The sequence below is a fragment of the Daphnia pulicaria genome, chromosome 6, assembly GCF_021234035.1.
Source record: "Daphnia pulicaria isolate SC F1-1A chromosome 6, SC_F0-13Bv2, whole genome shotgun sequence".
Classification (NCBI taxonomy): domain Eukaryota; kingdom Metazoa; phylum Arthropoda; class Branchiopoda; order Diplostraca; family Daphniidae; genus Daphnia; species Daphnia pulicaria.
The window spans coordinates 12,120,413-12,142,154 of NC_060918.1; the positions used below are offsets into that span (position 1 = coordinate 12,120,413).

At 38.8% G+C, this 21,742-nt stretch overlaps 5 protein-coding genes and 1 long non-coding RNA gene across 13 annotated transcripts; 3 read left to right on the plus strand and 3 right to left on the minus strand.

Moving 5' to 3' along the window:
• Positions 1-3,612: 3,612 nt before the first annotated feature.
• LOC124344277 lies at positions 3,613-4,719 on the minus strand. The gene is made up of 2 exons (XR_006919634.1): positions 4,309-4,719; positions 3,613-3,980 (listed from the first exon to the last, which is right to left on the minus strand). It is a non-coding gene; the product is annotated as an uncharacterized LOC124344277 (long non-coding RNA).
• Positions 4,720-4,814: 95 nt separating this feature from the next.
• On the plus strand, positions 4,815-8,209 carry LOC124344117 (little elongation complex subunit 2-like). Its single transcript, XM_046797565.1, has 9 exons — positions 4,815-4,924; positions 5,003-5,360; positions 5,462-5,593; positions 5,662-5,899; positions 5,967-6,122; positions 6,193-7,001; positions 7,065-7,212; positions 7,274-7,672; positions 7,735-8,209. Exons 1-9 carry the CDS (start codon positions 4,899-4,901, stop codon positions 7,818-7,820), a joined length of 2,352 nt encoding a protein of 783 aa, XP_046653521.1. The 5' UTR covers positions 4,815-4,898; the 3' UTR covers positions 7,821-8,209.
• Positions 7,990-12,893, minus strand: LOC124344100 (ventricular zone-expressed PH domain-containing protein homolog 1-like). The gene is made up of 8 exons (XM_046797541.1): positions 12,649-12,893; positions 12,302-12,380; positions 12,069-12,229; positions 11,820-11,964; positions 11,549-11,723; positions 9,273-11,476; positions 8,826-9,203; positions 7,990-8,749 (listed from the first exon to the last, which is right to left on the minus strand). Exons 2-8 carry the CDS (start codon positions 12,347-12,349, stop codon positions 8,477-8,479), a joined length of 3,384 nt encoding a protein of 1,127 aa, XP_046653497.1. The 5' UTR covers positions 12,350-12,380; positions 12,649-12,893; the 3' UTR covers positions 7,990-8,476.
• A 450-nt stretch (positions 12,894-13,343) lies between these two features.
• Positions 13,344-16,652, plus strand: LOC124344147 (zinc finger protein Xfin-like). Of its 2 annotated transcripts, XM_046797610.1 has the most exons (11): positions 13,347-14,305; positions 14,364-14,410; positions 14,497-14,656; positions 14,786-14,985; positions 15,066-15,191; positions 15,257-15,373; positions 15,429-15,512; positions 15,576-15,659; positions 15,730-15,804; positions 15,885-16,135; positions 16,479-16,652. In XM_046797610.1, the coding sequence occupies exons 1-11, from the start codon at positions 13,945-13,947 to the stop codon at positions 16,480-16,482; spliced, it is 1,509 nt and encodes a 502-aa protein (XP_046653566.1). In that variant the 5' UTR covers positions 13,347-13,944; the 3' UTR covers positions 16,483-16,652. The 2 variants fall into 2 exon arrangements, with proteins under 2 accessions (XP_046653565.1, XP_046653566.1); XM_046797609.1 differs by having other exon boundaries at positions 13,344-14,305; positions 15,885-16,652.
• Positions 15,542-21,420, minus strand: LOC124344152 (F-box only protein 30-like). Of its 7 annotated transcripts, none has more exons than XR_006919563.1 (11): positions 21,183-21,419; positions 20,791-21,115; positions 20,058-20,731; positions 19,942-20,000; positions 19,672-19,875; positions 19,474-19,600; positions 19,298-19,398; positions 17,921-19,234; positions 17,221-17,473; positions 15,872-16,166; positions 15,542-15,796 (listed from the first exon to the last, which is right to left on the minus strand). XR_006919563.1 is itself a non-coding variant. In XM_046797617.1 (8 exons), the coding sequence occupies exons 1-8, from the start codon at positions 21,234-21,236 to the stop codon at positions 19,159-19,161; spliced, it is 1,620 nt and encodes a 539-aa protein (XP_046653573.1). In that variant the 5' UTR covers positions 21,237-21,419; the 3' UTR covers positions 17,588-19,158. The 7 variants fall into 7 exon arrangements, 1 of the variants encoding a protein (XP_046653573.1); XR_006919559.1 differs by having other exon boundaries at positions 15,872-16,665; XR_006919561.1 differs by having other exon boundaries at positions 16,353-17,473.
• LOC124344165 lies at positions 16,989-19,006 on the plus strand. The gene is made up of 6 exons (XM_046797637.1): positions 16,989-17,115; positions 17,175-17,439; positions 17,513-17,758; positions 18,028-18,171; positions 18,263-18,517; positions 18,585-19,006. Exons 1-6 carry the CDS (start codon positions 17,026-17,028, stop codon positions 18,947-18,949), a joined length of 1,365 nt encoding a protein of 454 aa, XP_046653593.1. The 5' UTR covers positions 16,989-17,025; the 3' UTR covers positions 18,950-19,006.
• Positions 21,421-21,742: the final 322 nt, after the last annotated feature.

The window sequence follows — 21,742 nt, forward strand, 5'->3', positions numbered from 1 at the left end:
ACTTGTCGTAGGTGATGGTACCGCCATCGTTAAGTTTGGCTTTCCGATCAACCATGTCAAGTTTAACGGCGCGGTGTACACGTACGAGTGTTATCTTTGCTATTCAATTCGACGCGATTGCAGTAGAATTCTTGTTCGTAAAACAGACAAGGAAGGAAAACAAGTCATTGGTACATGTTCCTCATAATTCCAATAATAAAGAGCTCACCTTCACTGTTTGCCGTTCCACTGTTTGAAGCGAAGTTTACTCGAAACTTCGGGGCTGCCGTGTTGGGTGTCGGAGAAGCTCACTCGACTGATTTCTATCGTACTTGGGCGCTCCTGTATAGTATTCGACAACTTTGGTGGTGTAATAAGCTGAAGCCTCGGTGTCGTAGGTTGGGGCAGCATACGTAGTTGCGTTGTCTCAGGTGCCTTGGTGGTGTAGTACTTAGGAGCCTCGGCGTAGTACTCTAGCGCTTTGGTAGTGTAACTCGAGGAGCAGCACAAGTTGTGGTGTAATAATCTGGATCATTGGTGTTTTAACTTTAAACCAAACTGTGCAACCTCGGTGTAGTAAATGGTCGTTGCGTATATTGTTGTGTAGTAAGACGGCGGCGTTGCAGTTTGGTATCCGCCTTATCCAGGAGACATCGGTACACCAGTGGTCGACCCAGCCATCGACGATACAACATCCAATAGCAGCACGACGGCATAGTTAACCAGACAATATGAGATATTCAACAATAACGGACAGATTATCAGATAAAAAAAATATAAATTAATACCAAATTCCACGTAGAAATACGAAATATTTATTTACCCGTAATTGCGACCTGATGATGCGACGAAGAATGCAGTTGCTGCCGGGTCGGAGATGCTCACTCGATTGACTTCTGTTGCCCTTTCTCTTCCTTCTGTAAGATTTTCTCTCGTGGTCGACATCAACGATACGACACCCAACAGCAACACAACACCATAATTAACTATGCAATAAACAATTGGAAGTAATTTTTCGAATGTCGTAAGAACAACTAACAAGAAAGATAGAATAGATTTCCGACTCAAAATTACCCATGATACCGAACTGATATTACGACGAAGAATGCAGCTGTTGCCGTGTCGGAGATACTCGCTCGACTGATCCCTGTCAAATTTTCTCTCACCTTTTATACGACTTTTTCTCACCCCTCCTCTTATGCCTTGCGGCTTTTTTACCTTTTTGATAATGATGCAAAACGTCCCTTTCTCACCCAACCTCTACACCACTGCATGACACCTTTTATGTAATGATCTCCATGACCTTCGATTGCAATGCAAACTGGCCTTTCCTTCTGCAGCTGACTTTGCCGGGGATGGGTCTACAAAAACCAAAATATCAAAATGAATACCAAATAGCTTACCCTTGCGGCAATTCTACCTGCCTGATAATGTTGAAAAACGTTTCATTCACCCAACCTCTACGCCACCCCATGCCAGTTTTACGTAATTATCTCCGCGATCTTCGAGTCTGAAGGCCATAGAAACTGGCCTTTTTCTTTCTGCAGGTTGACGTCGCTGGGGATGGGTCTACAAAAACCAATATCAAAATAAATATCAAATCATATATGATAATGGCTTAAACTTTAGTCACTTTATACCAATTGACATTTGAGTCATTTATTCAGTGAATGAATAAATCTTCAATTTCGAACCGTTTGAACAATTGGCTTTTTTGAAAGTATTCTACTGCAACCTTATCTATGTTACAAACACATGACCCTTGCACCTGTAACCGGAGCAAAAAATCTCAAAATAGAGATTAAAAAAAGGTAAATTATTAATTAAAAAAAAAAATACAAATCGAAGCTTCTCATAAAACGGCTAAATAAAATTTATAAAATAAGAAATATGACGAAATTGCTAAGGCTCGATTGACTGTCAGAGTTCGTCCGCTACGTTCACAACGCTAACTAAAAAATTAACTTGAATGATCCTAAATAACCATCCAGGAGAAACGGGGGATAAACAATCGTATTTCCACAAGTGATTTAAGAGAATCTAAAACACAAATCGAATAATTGATTGACAATACCTGAACTCTAGGCCTATGGATTTTGTAACCGCAGATTCAACGATAAGATCCTACTAGCAGCTTTTTAACATAAATGAATAACATTTACAGGAGCTACTCTTACCCTGTCTTTTACATTGGCAGGTCTGCCATCTTGAATAGTTGATGACCGCCGGAACCTATCGCGTGTCGTTTGATGCTGCATGAACAAAAGGGAAAAAATTTACCCTGTTGCATGATCAACGCGTTTCTACCGCAATAAAGTATGGGCAAGTAAAACTATGTTTTGACACTCTCTTTGTTTTCGTTGCTGAGCAGTAAAATGTGTTGAAATTCGGGTTTTTCTCTACACACCGAATAGATGGAAAGGACTCGGCTTGGATATATAAAGGATCGTTCGTTGCACACAAATACACATTATTCTCTGCGTAAGCAACAGCTTCATGTCGTATCTAACATTACCTTTTTTAATATATATTTTTTAAATTTGGTTTAGCGTTTCGTTGCGTGACACCTTGTCACCAAAACCCCTCAATGGGCAACACCTCCGCGTCATCTGGGTAATACAAACAATTGAATTTGTAGCTTTAGCAATTTGACTAACGTGTAATTACATACCCTCGTTTAAGCCTCAATGGAATGACAACCCTAAAGGATTCAGGATTGTCCGGGTCGCTCAAAGGAGGCGTTGTTCTAGATTTAAATTCTTATTTTAACAGACCGTCCGGTTCAAACTGCTGCCAGTCAAGCAGGGGAAGACACTGCCCGACTGACTCGACCAGGGAGATTACCCGGCCATGGTTAAGAGAAACCGGAAAAAGAGCGAAGAGAGCTGAGGAGCAGTTATTATGAGAGCAGTGTATCATAGTAGGCTTCCGGCTTAGACTCATGCGCCTTGCAAGTCACCGTTCGACCAAACATCTCCCTTCCTCCTGGTTGTCGCAGCGAGTGAGTGACCACAGGCGGGCGTTGGTTAGTGGTTATTTAGGGAAACGGGGCCACTGAAGAAGGGAGCCCAGATTATGCACTTGTAATTTATCTACATAATTTTTTGATCAATCTTGAATTTCAGCTACGTCTTCTTAGTTTCACCGGTGGATCAAATCTAAGGAACGTCGGCAAATGAATCAACTGAAATTAAAACGGAGATATTAACTTAAAATCAATAATTAAATGAGAATGTACATCGAGCATTACCTCAACGGCGGTACAGGTAGCAGGAGACGACATATCGACTCGAAACATATCGAAAAATAGTTCGGAACATATCGAACTAATTTGCACAACACTGCACATACAGCATGGACACCAACATAGGCAAATGACACATTAAAGTATGATGTTCAACTGCAAGTCTGCACAAGCTCCATTACAGAGCATTTTTCAACTGGAAAACGACTGCAAAACCACTGTACCCCCATACAGGATACAGCAACACCATAAACAGCTCAAACATAAAACTGACACGTAAGAAAGAGAAAAAATTGTAAAAAATATACCAATAATGATTTACTTGAAATGTACACTTAACTAGAAAAAAAGAAAACAAGAAGACCATCAAGATTTCACTTCACATTTTCAAAAAGCAAGGGAATTTCTGTTATGTTTCATCAACAAAAGTTTAAAACTCTTTACAAGTACTTTCCACAAAAGCACTTATTATTTAGAAACACAAAATAAGATGTCACTTGTCTTCGACATCATGAACTAAATGCTAACCTACTTTGCCACCTAGTCGACACAATTTTACACACCTACGACAAGTGACAGATTTCTTACGATAAGCGAACGACTGATCGGTCCATAGTTAAATGAACGAACGACACCAGCACCACAGTCTGCATGCAACAGCTCACCACACCATTCACTAGCTGACTGCACAAAATTCATGTACACATTGGACTATAACAAAGAGGCTCAGACCTTAAGAGACTGTTTACTGTTAATCCTACTTGGGGAAAAAACTCAATTACTATCAGAAAACAAAGTGGCATGTAACATAAGAAAATAACAGAAACATAGTTAAACTAAGCAATCTCTTTTAAGAATTACTTTTACAAACATTGCAAAGGGATCAACAGTTGGCAAGCTTTTAAAACTTAAGTTCTTAAAACTAACATCTTAACTGCAAAGTCAATACATGCAAAGCAAAGAGCTAGTCATCAACAAATTAAAAGTGTAGTTAACTGTAAAAAAGTCGATCAACTAAATTACTTTAAATTGTTCAGAAGTGTTTCTGCATGTGAAGAAAGCTACAAACAGTACAGTTAGCAAACCTGCAAGAGGAACACCTTTCACCAGCTGGCTGCAACTATTCCATGTGCATGTTGTACTGCAATGAAGAAGCTCAGACTTCACCAGACCGTTAATAGAAAAGTAAAAACTCATTTACTATCAGAAACAAAGTCATCAAGCAACTAAATGAGTAAACTTAGGGTTAAGAAGTCGACCAACATAATCACTTTTACTGTTCTGAAGTGTTTCTGCATGTGACGAAACGTACAGTCGGTACATGCCAGAGATGGTACAATTGGTACATGCAGCAAGCGACGACATTTTGGGAAAATGTACATCAATTTCATGCCACATGATCAGATGGAATTGCAAGTATAAATTGTAGGTTAGCTATGTTATCTGTAATAACTTCACACAACAAATTTACATTTAATTACCTTAAGGCTACACTCCTTCAATAACCCTAATAAAAATAAAAGTGCGAGTAAAAATTCATAAACAGCCCTCCGGTACCTTGCTAACGCAGCCCACCACAGATGTCGTTAGTCGTTGTATAAGCACGATTCCAGTTAATCGTCTAGTTAATTATCCAATAGATGTCAGAGTTTTGTTATTATTAATTAGACCGACAATGGAGGGGTTTTTGAGTATAAATTGGTGAGATTGCCTATGCCTATTTTTTATTTAATAAAAAAATATTATCTAGCTAAAATATACAATGTTTTGTATTTACAGGGATAAGGCTGTTGATGAATCTAGCAGTTTTTTCCCCAAAGATGTTTTTGAAAGTTCCTCTGCAGCATTTCACTCCCTCCATGGGATCCCTCAGTCTCCTTGGCCAAATGAAGAACAACTTTTTATGAAAACAAATTCAGGAGGCAAAACATGGTCTCCTAGCAAGTTAAAACGTGAAACTGTGCAAGTTCCAGGTGGCCAAGGACAGGTGCTGAAAATCCAATTACCAGTGCCATTTCCAAAAAAATCGATTCTGAATGTTGGAGAGCAGAAAGATTATTTGTTCACGATCATTAACATCATGAGATCATTTAATAAAGGAGTTCCAGCTGAAGCAAATGATTTTATTCATATGAAGGTATAGTTAAAGATTGTTTAAACTCATTTTATCAGCTAAATTTAACTGGAAAATAATTAGACAATTATCATTCCATAATTTGATGTAAAAATGAAAGAAAGGAGACACAAATAAGGCTTAAAGATGAAGTACAGGAATTTCAAATATTTGCTCAAACCATCATGAAGAACAATCCATCTGCCTACACTAATTTAGATCCTGGAATTGCTAAATATGTCAATAATGCTTGGAAGGTAAAAAAGGATTTACCGGCTGTTAATTTACTTCATATTTTATCACTTTTCTATTTTGTATTGCATAGACTAGATTAGCAACTGTACGTCTGCATCCATCTTTTTACAAGCTCATAGGAAATATTACTCTTATACCCAAGGAGAACATCATAACCCTAGACATGACTTTAGATCAAACTGTTTTGGAGTTAGGCCTAATTCCCTATCAGATTTTCCCTAAGATGAATACGGTAGTAAAAGTAGAACGAAAACAAAATGTCATAAACAATCGATATCCAACAAAAGATCTCGAAAATGAATATCAAGGTATGTTCGACGTTACATGTGTCACATTTGTTACTTACTTACTGACACACTTGAGTTTTTTTCTAAGTGAGTAAAGATGAGAACGCTGCTAAACTTGCTCCCAAATACGGAGCCAATATTACCATTAGTTCGAATACCTTGTCCTCCCTTGCAGGAAATGTCGGTCCTCTTTTTCGACGTGCATGGGATATTCCGATAACAGTAAAGGAAATTATTGTTCAAGGTAAATTCATATTTTCAATTAAATGGGGAGTACTCACATAGAACACAACTAACTGATACTGAACCTCTAGGCGAAATTAAAAAATTTATTTTTGTTGATGAACCGCTTCCTCCAGCCGAGATGTCTGTGGTCGAAAAAAATGCCTTCTTCAATAGATTTGCCATTAAGCGTCAATTTAGCACCGGAATTTCCAAATGCTACAATTACCCTGGGTCGGGCCAAAAATACGGACATTCAGAATCAACTGGAGAAAATCCCTTGAATGTCACAGAAGACCTCCCTGAAGATATATTTGAATCTCATGACGTGAATCTTGACAGTATTGAAACATTTGGCGTTGAAAAGAGCACATCCCATCAATCCGAATCTTGCTTACTTGGCAATTCAAAAAACGTCGGTTTTCAAGAAGGACAAATTCCAGAAATAACAGAGAAGATTAAAATCTTGGAGAAGGATGAATCCACTGTTTGCGATTCAGATTCATCAGGAATGTCGCTAGTTATTGATACAGGAAGTGAATATGGTCAGTCTCCTAAGAAAAAGAGAAAGACTACTGGGGAACACATTTCAAGTGCCGGAAACGATTCTAGTTCACGAATTATAAAGGGTAAACTTTGTGAAAATAATATCAAGAGTCCACTTAAAGCCAGTCAAAGCACAACAACCAATTTGCTCAACGTCATTCTTAAGGATCAAGAAAAAATGATGCAATCACAGCGAAAGCAAATCCCGAAAAACACTTCAACTATTTCAAAAGAGAATCCTCAGGAATATTTTCAACCCAAAAAGAAGGAAAACCTAACTTACAGAACATGGGACTTAAAAGTCAACGAAAAATCAGTTCGCCTTCTTGTCCGATCTTCCGTTGACACGGCAATAGTAAGTCCCAAGATACTTCATTATAATCTCATTATTGAAGAAAACAAACGTATTTGCCTGTAGGCTAAACCCGATGACCCATTGAAAACGTTTTTAATGGTTCCCAAAACTGAATACCAACCTTGGTACGGAGCAGAGTGCTACTCTCCCCGTGAAATAAATGAGCAATGGATGGATTTGTATCTGAGACCAGAATGCAACCTTCTTCGCAGTAAGTGGGTCATTTTTGTAAATCTTGAAAACGTAAATCAAATCTATCTGTCTTTTATTAGTGCGTTTGGATGCGTACTCCGGCCATTTACTTGTTCACGAACAAAAGGACGTTGCATGTCTTGAAGCTGAGAGTAGTTTTCAGTATGGAACCCAGAACAAACCAGCAAATTGTCTGAAAAATGTATGGGCTGTCCTTTCTTCCCTATGCGATATGAATTTAAGCCCCGGGAAGTTCCTGCTTAGACATGGATTTCACGATGGAATCTGTATACAAGTGTGGGAATCGACCGATAAGGAATCCTCATCACTAGATCTACACCAAATTTATGCGGATATAGATACCACTGCCAACGCAGTTCGTGATGTAAGTGAAAATTGGGTAGCGCTCGATCCTTACGCTGTGTTGCCTATCCAGCGAGCGCTCTTCCGACCACCCCTTACGTTCGAACCCGAAGAAGGTCAGACTCTATACTTGTACTAAATGTTTTACGGCGATTAAATCTTAATTTTACGTTGGTAGGTTTCAAGAAGGTTATACGAAAAAAAGGTGGTGGGAAAAAGAAAAAAAACAAGAAGAAAGAAAGTACGGCCAAAACCGGTCCATGATACTGCATAACTTACCGTTCACTATGATCTCTTTTTTCTTGTGGCAAAAACCAGACAATGGCGATGCTCCAGTTTCCTATTGCTCCTTCCGTTGTTATTAAAAGAAGATGATGCTCACTTCTTTCTTTGGCAACCCCGAATAATGCAAAAATAAATATGTTAAATTAAATTAATGTACCTTGATATGTATTGTCGGACTGTTTCTTCTTGACGTTTTCCCGTCGTAATAAGCAAGAACATACATCCGCGGGAGTTTAAGTCTAAATTATATAACAAGTCCGTGGTTTCCAATACACGGTGATAAACCACGGCGAAACATACTAACAACAAGGCATAGGTAGGAAGCACGATCGTGAAAATAGTTTGATGAATCTTTTGTTAAATTTGAATCGAGCAAAAAAAAAGTTTTAACCTCCAGCATATCCAATGTTGACAGTCGTATCACGATAATTCTAATTTTGAAGCAGAGGAATGGATGTGTAGCAATGACTTCGTGAATCAAATAAAGAAGGAATTCCGAATAGCAATGGCTTAATCAGATAAATGGTCATTAGTGTTGTTTATAGAATGGGGTGAGTTTGAGTCGTTCAAATATAAAAATAAAGTTGCCAACATCAACGTTGATAAGTTCTGTAAGGCGTTTGGAAATAACTGCTTTAAACAGCCGTCCTCAAACCGAATTGTGACTGCGCTAGTGAAAAATGTTGGGAAGGTGGTCTAGAAGGAGTGTCACGAGCATGCGACGAAGCTACCGCAATCGAAAGGCATTGAACCCATTCTTCTGCATTTTTACCATCTTTAGCTTTAAGAACATAAGTCTTGTCGCTGGTAAAAATTTCAAAAGCTTTTGGGATGCTTCTGCCTTGACGTCCTACTTTGACACTTCGAATCTGATTAATTTCGATCGGAGTCGCATCTTGATCCAACTTCTGTAAAAAAAAATAACAATGTTTTCTTAATTTCCAAGCACACTCAAGCATTTCTACAGTACAACAAGTTGCTTACCGATTCCTTGTAAGAAAGATGTGCACCTGACAGTGTGAAATAACGTGTCCTCCAGCGTCGGAAAATGAGCCATTTGTTCCTCTTTTCTTTGAGCTGGCCCTCCATCAAAGGATGATTTTCTTGCATAAAACCAGGCGCTCGTTCCGGATGATTGCAAAGAAAACAATTCCACGTTCCAGCAGGTGCATTGAATTCGAACACGTCAAAGAAGCGGTCTTGTTGTAGCTCATGCATAAGGCAATCTTGGTCTTTAGCAGACGGGAAGGCAGACATAACTAGATTCAAGAAAGAGCGGTTGTCACACTTGAGGATATCCCAGCAATTTTTCAAACTGCTGACTGATGCATCTCGTGTACTCAATGCCGAAGTTGACCTTGCCTGGAAAGCAAACAAAATGAAAATAAACTGATTACTGGAAAACATTTTATAAGTGGTTTAGACACGTACCTGCAGGGCAAGAAACATAAGGTGAATCCAGAGTCTAGGATGTTTTGTTTTTAGAGCAAATAAAGATTTTCCATAAAGACAATATTCGCTCTTGCCTTGGCACGTAAAGTGCACTTTGGCGTGTTTTTTTGATCGACGCTCTTCAATGGTACATTTAACAGGTAAAGGTAGTCGCGCCATTAGCCTTTCCATATAGGCTTTGATTTTATCAAGATGTTTGTCACAAAAGTGCTTAACGGCATCTTGCATGGGGTATGGCTCAAAGACGCTAATACGCTGTGACGCTGCCATACCCACAGCATCGTCTTGTCTATTCCTCTCTCCGTTTGGGTTGCCCGAAAAATTGCCAGACTGTGCATGGTTACGTCTCACGACCACTTGTTGTTGGGGCTGCTGTTGACCGGATGGATTACTGAGGGTTACGCTTGAATTGTGGAAAGATAAAGTGCTTTGAGACGCCAGAGTATTCATGGATGCTTTGTGGTGCTGGTTGTCGACAGCCGACTGGATCATTTCGTCGTGCATCTTAGCGTTCCCACCGCCATTTTGCCCAATAGGAGGTGGCGAAGGAGCCAACGAGGACAGGCTTGAAGGAATCATGGAGAAAGGCGTGGGATTCTGAATTCGACTAATGGGAGATAGAGCAATGGTGGGTGAAGGTGTCATGTGATTTCCTCCACCCAAGCCAGCTATGACCCCTATATCGCGAACACCTAGTCCGACATTTGGGTTATTGTGGCCAAAAACCAAACTATTCATTCGTAGATCAGCTTCAGGGTCTTCTTTCATCGTTGTCAAACTTCCACTGACGCTGCGCATTGGGTTGTTTGCTGAAGATGCAGATATATTGCTAGTGACTGCGGTTGCATTTCCAGACGAAACTTGTACTCGATTGGTAGAAAGACTACCGCGGGAACCCCGACTAGCGAAGACAGCTCCACGTCCACCTTGATTTGGATTGTGGATTCCTGGACCATGGGCCTCACGACTTGGTCCATAAGGCGTTCCACCAATAGCCATTTGATGAGATGAACCAAATCGGGCAATGTTCCCCTTGTGTATAACAGGTCCAGCAGGGCTAGGGCTGAGTCGATTGGTACTCATATGGACCGCATTGATCCAGCTCATAGATCGATTCATGACAGCAGCTGCAACCGCACTGCTACCGGGCACTGTAGGTGGTGTAAGCCTAGGTGTAGAGCGACTAGCATCGGCCTGTTTCGTTCTGCTGCCAACTACTCTGTTACCAGAATTGGAGACACTATTGCTGTTACTGGTCGAAGTAGTCGTGCTGGGATTGGTAATGTTCAAGCCGCCAGGTCCAAATGTCAAAAGGACGGGAATGCCTTGTGAGTTATAAACAGGTGTGCCACTGAAGACAGCACTAGCTACTGAAATCGGCACACTCATATTACCGACATTAACGAATCCGCCGAGTGAAGCGCGATTGTTGTTTGAAGTTGCGTTGTTGACACTCGACAAGTTGCCTGTAAAACCTTGAAGTGGCAACGAGAGTCGATGATGATTTGTAGCGGTGCCATGTTGGTTTTCCCCGTTGACTTTAAGGACAGTGACGTTGGCGTTGTTCTTGGGAACTCCTTGTCCACTACGCTGTGCTGATAGGTTTGATTTCATTTGTTGATAGATGTTTTTGGCGACACTGGGTGCTGCTTCTACGTAGCTTTCCAATTTGTTGACAAGTCTTTCAGTAAGCAACTTCGGGTGAGTTGCACACAAACTGGCTACTTCTCGCAACAATGAAGGGATGTTATGATTCTCTGCTTGAATAATCTGTTGGACGACGAAGTCTAAAGCTTCCTGACCGCGGTCTTCATTTACTTGCCCTATACGAGCTATCACTTGGGCGGCCAAGCAAACAACTGACGGCGAAGTCTCAGCCGCTTCTTTGATTCTTGATGAGTAATCTACCAACAAGGAAGCCTTGTACGCTGCCATTTCTGTCAGAAGCTGCAGGGTGGCTGGAATGGCGGAAGGCACAGAAAGACAATCACAAAGCTGAGGTAGACTTGCTTCCAATAAGGCAGGCTGATTGCGTGCGATTGGACCAAGAAGACTCAACAATGATATTTTTTCCGGTGTATCACAGAGGGGTAATAGCGATGCTAGGGTCATCACATGTCCGTGGATTGCTTCTCGATTAACAGCATATACCTGGGGCAGCACTCGAGCTAGTGCATAATTACCTACATCAATATCAAAAAATGAAATCAAAATGTTCAACTGTAATTAGATATCCTCCATATAAAATTTTCAACCTGATATAAACGAATCAATGATTGGCTGAATATGCTGGGCCAGTAAGTCCGAGTTGTTAATGGCTGCAAGGGAGAGATAGGAGGACAGATTTCGCGATAGATCACGATTTCCTTTGTGTAGAAACTTCACAGCTACTGGCAGTGCTAATTCCATCACCCCTCTCTTGCTGTAATTCTGAGGTGTAATAAGTAAGAAATTAATTTTAGAATTAAAGTTAAACCAAATATTTGGGTAGAAATTTGGAATTGAATGGATGTAAGAAGAACTAACCAAAAATATGCATGAAAGAACATCAGATGCAATTTTTGTATGTGGTGGATCTTCTCCCTTGCTGGATGGTGCCAAACTGTGACAAAGACAAGACTCAAGAAGAGCAACCAAAGCATCTGCATGTTTTTCAATAGAGCCGGTTTCTCTATACATTTGAAACAAAAAATTTAATTTTATACATAAAAAAATATTCAAGCTTTGTTCACAGGTACACATATAACTAATAGAATAAAAATAAAAATGGATTACCTAATGGCAGAAGTCACTCTTGTGATGCAAATTTCAACAACACTCTGATCGTTTGCATTTCTTTTATATTCAGAAAGATGAATAATCTCTCTAATTTTATGAATAACTTCAGAAAGATCTTGAATGATGGATTTATCATCAACAGAAAAAAGGTCTCCAGCCTAAACGTCAAAATACATCTTGGTAATGAAACAGCAAATAACATTAACAAAACTTGATAAACAAGGACTTACCTTAGACAAATCTTTTTTCGTCAAAACTTGGGTGAATAACTCATGCATTTTTTACGATCCTGTGGTTGAGCTGCTTGAACTCTGTTATTGAAAAAAAAATAAAACACCTAAGAAAGTAGGACTTGCAACCTGTAGAATGCACTGACAACTGGGTTGTTGTAAGTGGATCATATAAGCATTTGTAGCACCAATACCTCAACAAGAATTATTATTTACAACAAACTTCATGGAAATAGACAATTTCACATGATTAAGCACTACCAATGAACATAACAGATAAAGATACCAATAAAGATAACAGAAAAACTTCATCAGGATCTCAAATGTATGTTTTTTAGCACACTAACCTGTTTTAAGTATGTGACATGGTGATGTTATCCCAAAAAGTGTTTGTAACTGCAATTTAAGTTTTGTAGCATACAGGTTAATTAAAACTTAAAACTTGCTGATTCAAATAAAACTTCTACACTGCACTTTATAAAGAATAAACGTTTACAAAAACAGAGAAAAAATTAAAACAATTTAATCTTATTAAACTTGTCACAGTCCTGGAAAAAAAGACTCTTCTTGCACGGCTTACATTTTGATTGAATGGATCAGCAACCCAGCCAGCATTGCCAGCGTCAAAACCAACGCGGAAAAACCTGGGAAAAACCATGAAAAACGATTGATCATTAACAAATTTGAGGCGCTTGTTATTAAGTGTATTTAAATTTTCAGTAAAATATTCATCTTGTAATCTATCTTGTTCTGGTTAACTTGGTTTCAAGAAAAAAAAAACAGTTCAAATATAATTTGAGAAAACAGTTAGAAATGTTTGCTAATTTCTAATTTTCTTTTTCAGACTTCAAATTTTTAACCTGAAATTAGAATCGTTTCGAACAATTTGCTTATAATTATTCTATACATACGTAATAAGATACGCATGTGATTACACAAAGCAAGAACCCAAGAATCCCCGACACACCCTACCCCTCCCCTACTACGTTGTTGAAATAAAATTACATGTTTTTTTGTTTTGTTTTTATTATTTTTTAAAGTGCGCATCAATTTTATGCTTTTATCTTTTATTGGCACTTCCGACCAGTTTTTGACTTTTCGCGATTGTCATTTGTTCTCTCCTGTATTCAGCGTTATTCCACTCCTCTTTGCTCATTTGGTATCCTCCCATTTTTTCATTGCCACTGCCGGAGGCTGCCGGTTACTTCTTCTCCGATTTCTTCTCGCATTCTCTTAAAAAAAAACAAGAAAGATTTGGCGCCATAGCGTTTTATGGCCACAGCGCACAGCCGATCGTGAAAAGTTTGGAACTACAAACAACTTTCTGCTGATGACGTTTTTGAAGATTCGTTGTCTGTCAGAATAGTGCTTCGCAATCGATTTAAAATCGAAAGAAGAGTTGCGTATAGTGTTGCATTGCAATGTTTTGTGCTGGTTAGAAGTGGTTAAATTTCTTACTTCGAAACCAGAGAACATCGTCTAGCTTCACTTCTTATCCCTCTATTCAGTGCCAGTTTCGTTGTTACCAGTCGTAACACGTGAGAAAAAGTAGATATCTCTTGTATCAGTCTGACAAATCAGATTGGTATATACATCATCAGTTGACTACAGTTTTGCATGTATGCTTATCCTTGGTTTTCATAATGGAGAATGCTACAATGGAAGCATCTTTGAGAGTAGAATTCCGGGAGAGTCGTGTGGGCAATGAAATGCTATTGATAAATGGGTGTAAGTACATGGTTAACAGGCGGTCTGGTGATACTACATATTGGCGTTGCATTTACTCCTGGTGCCATTGTCGGGCAGTCTTTAAGGGAGGACAACTACGATCAGCAAGAGGCACCCATGTTTGCCCTCAACCTCTCCAGAATGAAACAGTGAATAAAAACAAGTTACAGTTGCAGTCAAATTCAGAAGTAACTCAAATGATTGTTGATGTTGATACAATTCCAATCAAATCTCTGGACAGTACAGACTATATTATTGAAACTGAAACATCAGAAGGTTTGTTTTTATAGCAAGCTTTACTAAAAACCATTATTAATATTATTTTATTTTATAGCCAACAGTTTTTTGGAATTTGTTGAAGACAAAACCGTTTCAATAAAAGTAAGTTTTGAATACTTTGTTTTTAAGTTGCAAGAGGTGCTCAAGAAACAAGGACACAAATCAATTTGAACTTTTTGTGAACTTAGACTGAAACTCCTGATGAAGACTTAAGTGATGTGGACTTTGCTTGGAAACAACGAATTCTAAAGGGGCTTAAAGTTTATTCAGAGGCTGAGCAACATCGTCGCTTTAAAATTGCCTATGATAACCGCAAAGCCTGGATTGACAACAGAAAACATTTCACTGGTATCCATCTTTTTATTTATTTTTTTTTTTCTTTTAGACCTACAGACAAACGATTCCAACCATGTATTTTTTCCACCCCAATTTTACGCAATTTTTTTGTTTCAAATTATTATTATATTTTTTCTCTAGAAAAAATTTCGGGGTGTATCAAGAAATGGGCTACCGGCAAATCTAGATGGACATTTTGTAACGATTGGCCGACTCGGAGCCAGTGCATGAAGCTAATCAAACCTGAGCGTGGGTCTGGAGTGCTAGTTGAACAGCCTCTAGTACCTATCAAGATAATTGAACACGTCAATCATCCACCGCAATTGTCTACTGAATCTACAGTACGTAAAGAATCATTTATGCATCTACGATTCCTTGTTTCCTGAAATTTAATTCGCTTCATGTAATTGTTTTTTCAAAGGAAAAAAGCGTGGATAGTGACTTGGAACCGGTCATCAAAAAGGAATCTGTAAAAAGACACGAAGGAAAAGTCAAGGAGATCGTGAATTCTAGTGAAAAGAACCTAGGCAAGAATAAAGCATACAAAGTAAGTTTCCTACAAATCTAATTTAATCAATAGGCAAGGTCTTGTACTAATTTTTACCTTTGCAGTCGTTTAGAAACGAAGGAAAATGTCCAATATGTGGGAAGGTGTTCCAGTCATCTCTTGAAAGACACCTGAATGTTCACTATGGAATTAAGCCTTATAAATGTGATCGTTGTGATAAGGTAACTATTTAGCTGATATTCGATTTTCTTGAAATTTATTAATAAGAGTTTCCAGACGTTCTCTCAGGAGCATAGCTTCCGTTCCCATGTCAGATTACACAACTCTGACAAACCGTTTAGCTGCACAATTTGCCCAAAGGTAAAGAAATTGATTGCTTTAAATTTGAGTTGTAGCTTACCAGTTGCACTTTTTATTTTTAAGAAATTTACGTCAAACGGCACATTGAAGAGGCATATAACGAGTCATTCTAACGGAAGAACATTTCCATGCAATAATTGTGGAAAGGTTGTGTTTTTATCAATATCTTGTTCTTGTTGTTCTGAATAATGAATCCATTTTAAATCGAATTTTACAGGTGTTCCGGAAATCTGAATTTTTACATTTCCACACCTTTAAATGTCACCCCCAGAAAAAGCTAGCATCTGAAATGGTAAGGCTAATGTTATTTTCTCAACCTTCTGTTTTTTTAAACTTTTTTGCATTACCGTTTCCCTTACCATAATTATGAAGATATCTGATGTCGATGGAGAAAGCGGAACCAAGCTAGCCATTCGTGGGAAGACCTCCACTCCAAGAAAAAGGAGAATTGCACGCAACTTCAATGAAGAAGATGAAGAGTACCCAACTAATCTATCCAAAAGAAGAGGTTTGGTAAAGGAAAAACAAGGGGAAAGGAGAGAGCAGACACAACATATCTACATGGATAAAAAAGGAGAATCGTCCAGATCGACGAAGCGTCAATTCACTTTAGAGGAGTTAAAGTACGCAGATTTTCTGCAACCTAAAGTTGTACTGTCAAAATCGTTAAGCGTAATTATTACTCAGATGATGTCTGAAAGCGAAAGATCAACAACATGCAACAACGCCATTGTTAATCTATGGTTTCACAATTATGCGAAACCTTGTCAGTTTTAATATACTACTGCGTACTTGTAATTACTACTAGTTCTACGGCGTAGCACGCCATTTATTAAATACCTTTGGTTGGAACCCATCTTGTATCCTTCCCGCCAGTCGCACCCCCTTTTTTACTTCAAATTTCAATTTGATTTTATTTATGACGATGCGTACATTCTGTAAATTTGATCGCTTGATTTTTTGCAGATAACCATGCAGATCTATCTTCATTTAATGATAGGACCGACGAGCTTGTTGAATCTTAATCGAGGAAACGACTCACTGACGTTTGATTACTTGATGCCTACCATCAGTTTTGCTTCTATTCTACTTTTCTGGAGATTTATTTGTCCCACAATACAATTTTTGTTTTTCTCATCAGCTCGCCTTCATTCTGGGAAGAGAAAGTTTCGTTACGGTTTAGATCAAAGATGAGAAAGCTACTATAATTTATCAGAAGATTTGCACATCTTGTTAATAAGACAAATGGGACAGTTTTGGAAATCGCCCCACTTCTAATTTGTAGCTTTTTACAAACTGCTTGACGGGCCGATCATTTAAAACGTCCAACAGTGAACGGTTCATCACCGTAACTCTATTGTAGTCACATTGAAAATGAAAAGTAGTCCAGTGAAGCATCAGTCAAAGTTACTCATGCGAATTAAGACATGATTATAAATGCAAGTGCGTAATTTCATTTTGGGCTCAGTTTATCATAGCTAGCGGTAGCTTGTAATAGCTTTTCAATCGGTCAATGCCCAAAGAAAAAACCATTACAATGAATCGGGGTCTGTTTCAAGTGCTTTTCCCAATTTTTCTAGTCATTATACCATCACTTTCACAGGTAAACATTACAATATTTTTTTTTTTTTACTTATCTAAATGTCCCGGATCAAACATTAGATTTCCTTCGGAACACTTGGCAGAGGATTAAACTCGGGGTACTTACAAAATGGAGGACTTATCTATCCAAATGGTGATGGATCAGGGCCGCAAGCAAGCAGTTTGGCTGCAGCAATTTATGGAGTGGCAGTTCCTCCCGGATTTAGCCAGTTTTCGGCTTCGGAAAATTTCTTTGGGGACAACAAAGGCGACCTGTTTTCGGATAGTTTCGGAGGCAGTGGAATAAGCGATGGAATCAAGCCTGCCGATTTATTACTTGGGACAGGTACATCCGATAGGTCTTTACTTCCATGCAAAATCTAGAACATACAATAAAAATTTCCCTTTATCGAAAATAGGAATACATACAGGTGGAAACGGAGGTGGCCAAAGAGGAAGTTATTCAACATATATATCAGATTTTTCAGCGTTTGGTGATTTTGGGCACCATGCAAACAATGACCAAAAACCGTCGTCTTCTAGTTTAGTAGAGATCGACCCAATTGCAGCACGATTCGGGGTTGTGATTCCCAACGTAGATCAAGTTCCATTTGATCCCTCCCTTAGTGGATCTACAGAAACATTCAGCGGAAGCACTAGCACTGGTAGATAGTCTTCACTTATTTGCTATTTGACATAAAGACACTGAGAATTGACTGGGATGAGGTGTTTTTCACATTTTAAAATCACAAATTCACTTGCTAACACGAATGCAAACATGTTTCCTCTGTAAAAAAAAATTTAATTTCACAAATACCCATTCTTACCCAAAACGATGCGACTTGACACCAGCATGACGATTCGAGACGGAAGGCAACAGGAAGCGAAAAAAAAAATCAGTGGAGGAAATTTCAATTTATCTCCAAACGCACAGGTGCAGATAATGGAAGAAAGGACCTTTTCGATATTAGTCCAGTAGAAACCAGCATTAAATTTGATTTACCTACTCGCACTTCCCTGTCCGATGTCGTTCAGTTTCCACCTCAGTTTAGCACAAACATCAACAATTTATCAGTTGGTAATTTACAAATAATCTTTCAAGTGAATCACGTTGTCATAACTTAAAAAAAAAAAAAAGAAAAAATGAGCAAGTCGTTATTTTTAACCAGCTTTTGCCAGCCAGAATGGATTGCCTAGAATAGATGAATCTTTCTCAGTGGACAAGGCATCAAACAGCCCCTCTTCAAGTGAAATCGGAAAGAACCAAGTGGATGTTATTACAACAGCGTTCAAGTTTGCCGATGACCAGATCATTAAAACGGAAGAAATAAAACGAAACTTTGAACATGCCACCGTTGCTCACACAGCATCTGGCAAATACACCGCTAGCACATCATCTACCGAAATTGGGGACCCAACGAAGAGTAAATAATCTGGAATAAAATACTTTGTTACTTGAGATTTTACATAAATTCCATTTCTACAACTTAGATCTTGAAAAAGGAACTGGAAACGTTCGCACTGTTGCCATCAAAGAAAAAACTGATCAACCAAAGACAAAAATTCCTCCTAAACAAAAGGAAACTACAAAAACGTCTAACGAGTTCATCGTTTCTCAAATCAAGTCCACCTCACCTTACGTTTACCGAGGCAGCCAACGTGGCCAACAAGAAGCGCAAGAATCAGAAAGAGACACAATTATTACTGATGCACCCGAAAATTTACCGGAATTCCAATATCTAAAGGCAGCTGAAAATGACGGTGAATCCTACACTGCTCGTCCAAAAGAACCCGTAGCAACGTATAATTCTTACGGCTTCCTTACATCACCTGGCTACCGCACAAACCACAATTAGTTCTCAAGGTTCACATAGATATTGTAAATTTTCTAAACATAAACCTGATCGCTTCCTTCTTCCAAAATTGAACAACGATATTTTTTCGAACAAAATTATAATATCTATTGAAATTTTAACTGCCGCCCAATGAGTAATAATGTGGACTAAGGCGAGGAGATGGCGAAAATAACTAGCGTATTTTAAATATTTGAAACATCTACCGTTGATCAATTCAGAGTATCGGAAGGGATGGTCTCCGTAAATCCTGGTAAGGCAACGCGATTAGGAAAGACATAAGAAGATCTGTTCAATGAAAAGCATTAGTACATTTGTTTATAAAAAGTAAACAAAATGTAACTGACTAACTTAATATTGTAGCGACAGTCCTTCAGGTGGTTGCTGATATGTGAGCCGCTTTCAAATCCCCAACGTTCTACAGGGCTGAAAGAAGTGCTGAAAGACCACCGCTAATTTCGAAAAAAACAAACATATGATATTAAATTGCTGTCCAGAACGAATCCAATTCTTTTTACTCTACTTACATGATGTGTAACATGCCAACCTCCTTGCTGGGTTTTTTGCCAATGAGCAGTAACCAGACCACGGTTGTAAAGTAGAGAGCGAGCTACCTCGCGAAGAAGTTGGCACGTAACCGACAGGTGACACATACTATGGTAAACACCAGATAAAAATCATTACAACATAATCGACATAGACATCTGTAATCCAAATAGGCCTACCTGAATCCATCCAAGTAACCGGCTATTGTTCGTAGAACCTCGAATGGAAGATCAGTTAAACAGAGCTCACCAGGAGTACTAACATGATCAAATGCAGAAGAATTGGTCCTGGTAACCCCAAAACTTTCAACGATTGAACTGTAAATGACGCGATGGTCTGGGTTAACTGGAAACATACGTCGTCGGGCAAACGAGCATCCGTATCTAAGGACCATTACGTATTGGCGAAATAAAAATGAGAAATATTTAGAAAAGAAAATATTTAGTTACCTGGCTAGAGGGCACCTTTGCTCCATCCATCCGTCTAGACCACCATGTATTTCGCTATGCTAAAACAAACTTGAACGTTGGTGATCTGATATCCAAACCTGTCTTTGTCACATTACCCAATTGCGATAATGCCAGGCGAATTCATCTCGGCGGAAGTCTTGAGCGCAGATAAACGTATACATCGACTTGGGTTTGTTCTGGTAGCGCGGTATGCACTCAATCGACAAGTCAAGGCCAAGAGTCGTAAGCAATGGTAATTCTGGGGGGTTTGCTGGTAAAAGTCCCGAGTTTCCAGAATCTGCAAATGCTGCGTCGACGAGCTCATTAATACTACTATCATCCAGTCCGTTACTTACATCACTAAGTGTGTCTTCTTCAACTACTTCATTTTTTGAATATGGATAATCATCTTGATTAGAGACCGAAGCTGTTTTTTGTTTGTGACCAGTACTTTTGTTGAAAAGCTGGGCGCAAACGCTTTGAAGTAATCCTGGTGGTTTTTTGCGTCGACCCCAAGGAGATTCGTCGTCGGTGGAAATGGCGCTTGAAACGCTCAAAATGCTGTTATCACTTCTTTCAGCAGACTGCCTTGGAGTGCTCACATTGGACAAACCATCCTCAGAGGAAATGGATTTGAGTTTCTTTTTTATAGATGGCTCCCACAAACTCAAAACTAGGGGAATTGCAGGATGTCTTGGTGTGAGGTTACATCGCATAAGTTTCTGAATTTTTCTAGGAAGATTCATCCATACGTTCAAAATGCGTTGATCACGAAGTGCCAAGGCCACATCTATTTCAATACCTTCATTTAGTTGAAACATTTTTTAAATAATTTTTGTTTTTCTCTACCTAACTGCTCTTCTCGGAGTTGGGGATTGATCTGAACAAATGGAATGTGGATTTGCCTTTCCTTGGTGCACAGTGGCCAACGGTTCCACTCTGCATTGCATGGCAAGCAACTAGCTGGACATTGTTCAAGATGTCTCCCACGATGTTTTCTCAAGAGAACATGGGGACATCCATAATTCACATTGATACAGGGTTCTTGAACATTAGGGCAGAGTAGAATGTGCTCACTTTCTTTACAGCTGTGAAAACTAGCACCACATTTTCTTTGGCAACATATAATTGCACAGGATTCACCTTCAATAGTTTTCTTGGTGCATTTGGATATCTAAAATCAAATTAAAAGCATTATGAGTTAACTGAGAATATAGATAAGGTGCAAATGGAAATGATACCTTAATGCATGATTCACAGTGAGCATGATACACCATTTCTTGCAAAACACTCATTTCTTGACTCAGTGTTGTATCACATTTAATAACTCTTAATTTAAATCTATTATGTAGAACATTAACTGGCACATTATTTTTGTTGTTTTAATAGCAAAATAATTTAGTTATGATTGACTACTGGGCTGCATCGAATTTCGACTAACTTTAAAAAAAAGCTCCAGCAATTCTGAAAATCCATTCGTCTGCAAGTCTTTAATTATGCACGATACTGACGACATCTGGTAGGCGTGGTGAAAAAAGCAGGAGTACAAGGAAAGAGCTTGGATAGGCCTATATGTGCTCTGGAGATTTCAAAAACACAAAATTTTCGATTGCCAGCGTGCATAATGCAAATTTAATTATCTTAAAAAATTTCGCAAATCAATTTCATATTTCATTTCAATCTGATCCCCTGCTGCGTATGAGATTTTCCATCCGACCAACCTGCTTCAATGAACGTTGTTTCTCTTTCCAATCTAAAAAATATTAGTTTTGAATTTGGATTAAATTTTTTTGTAGAACTG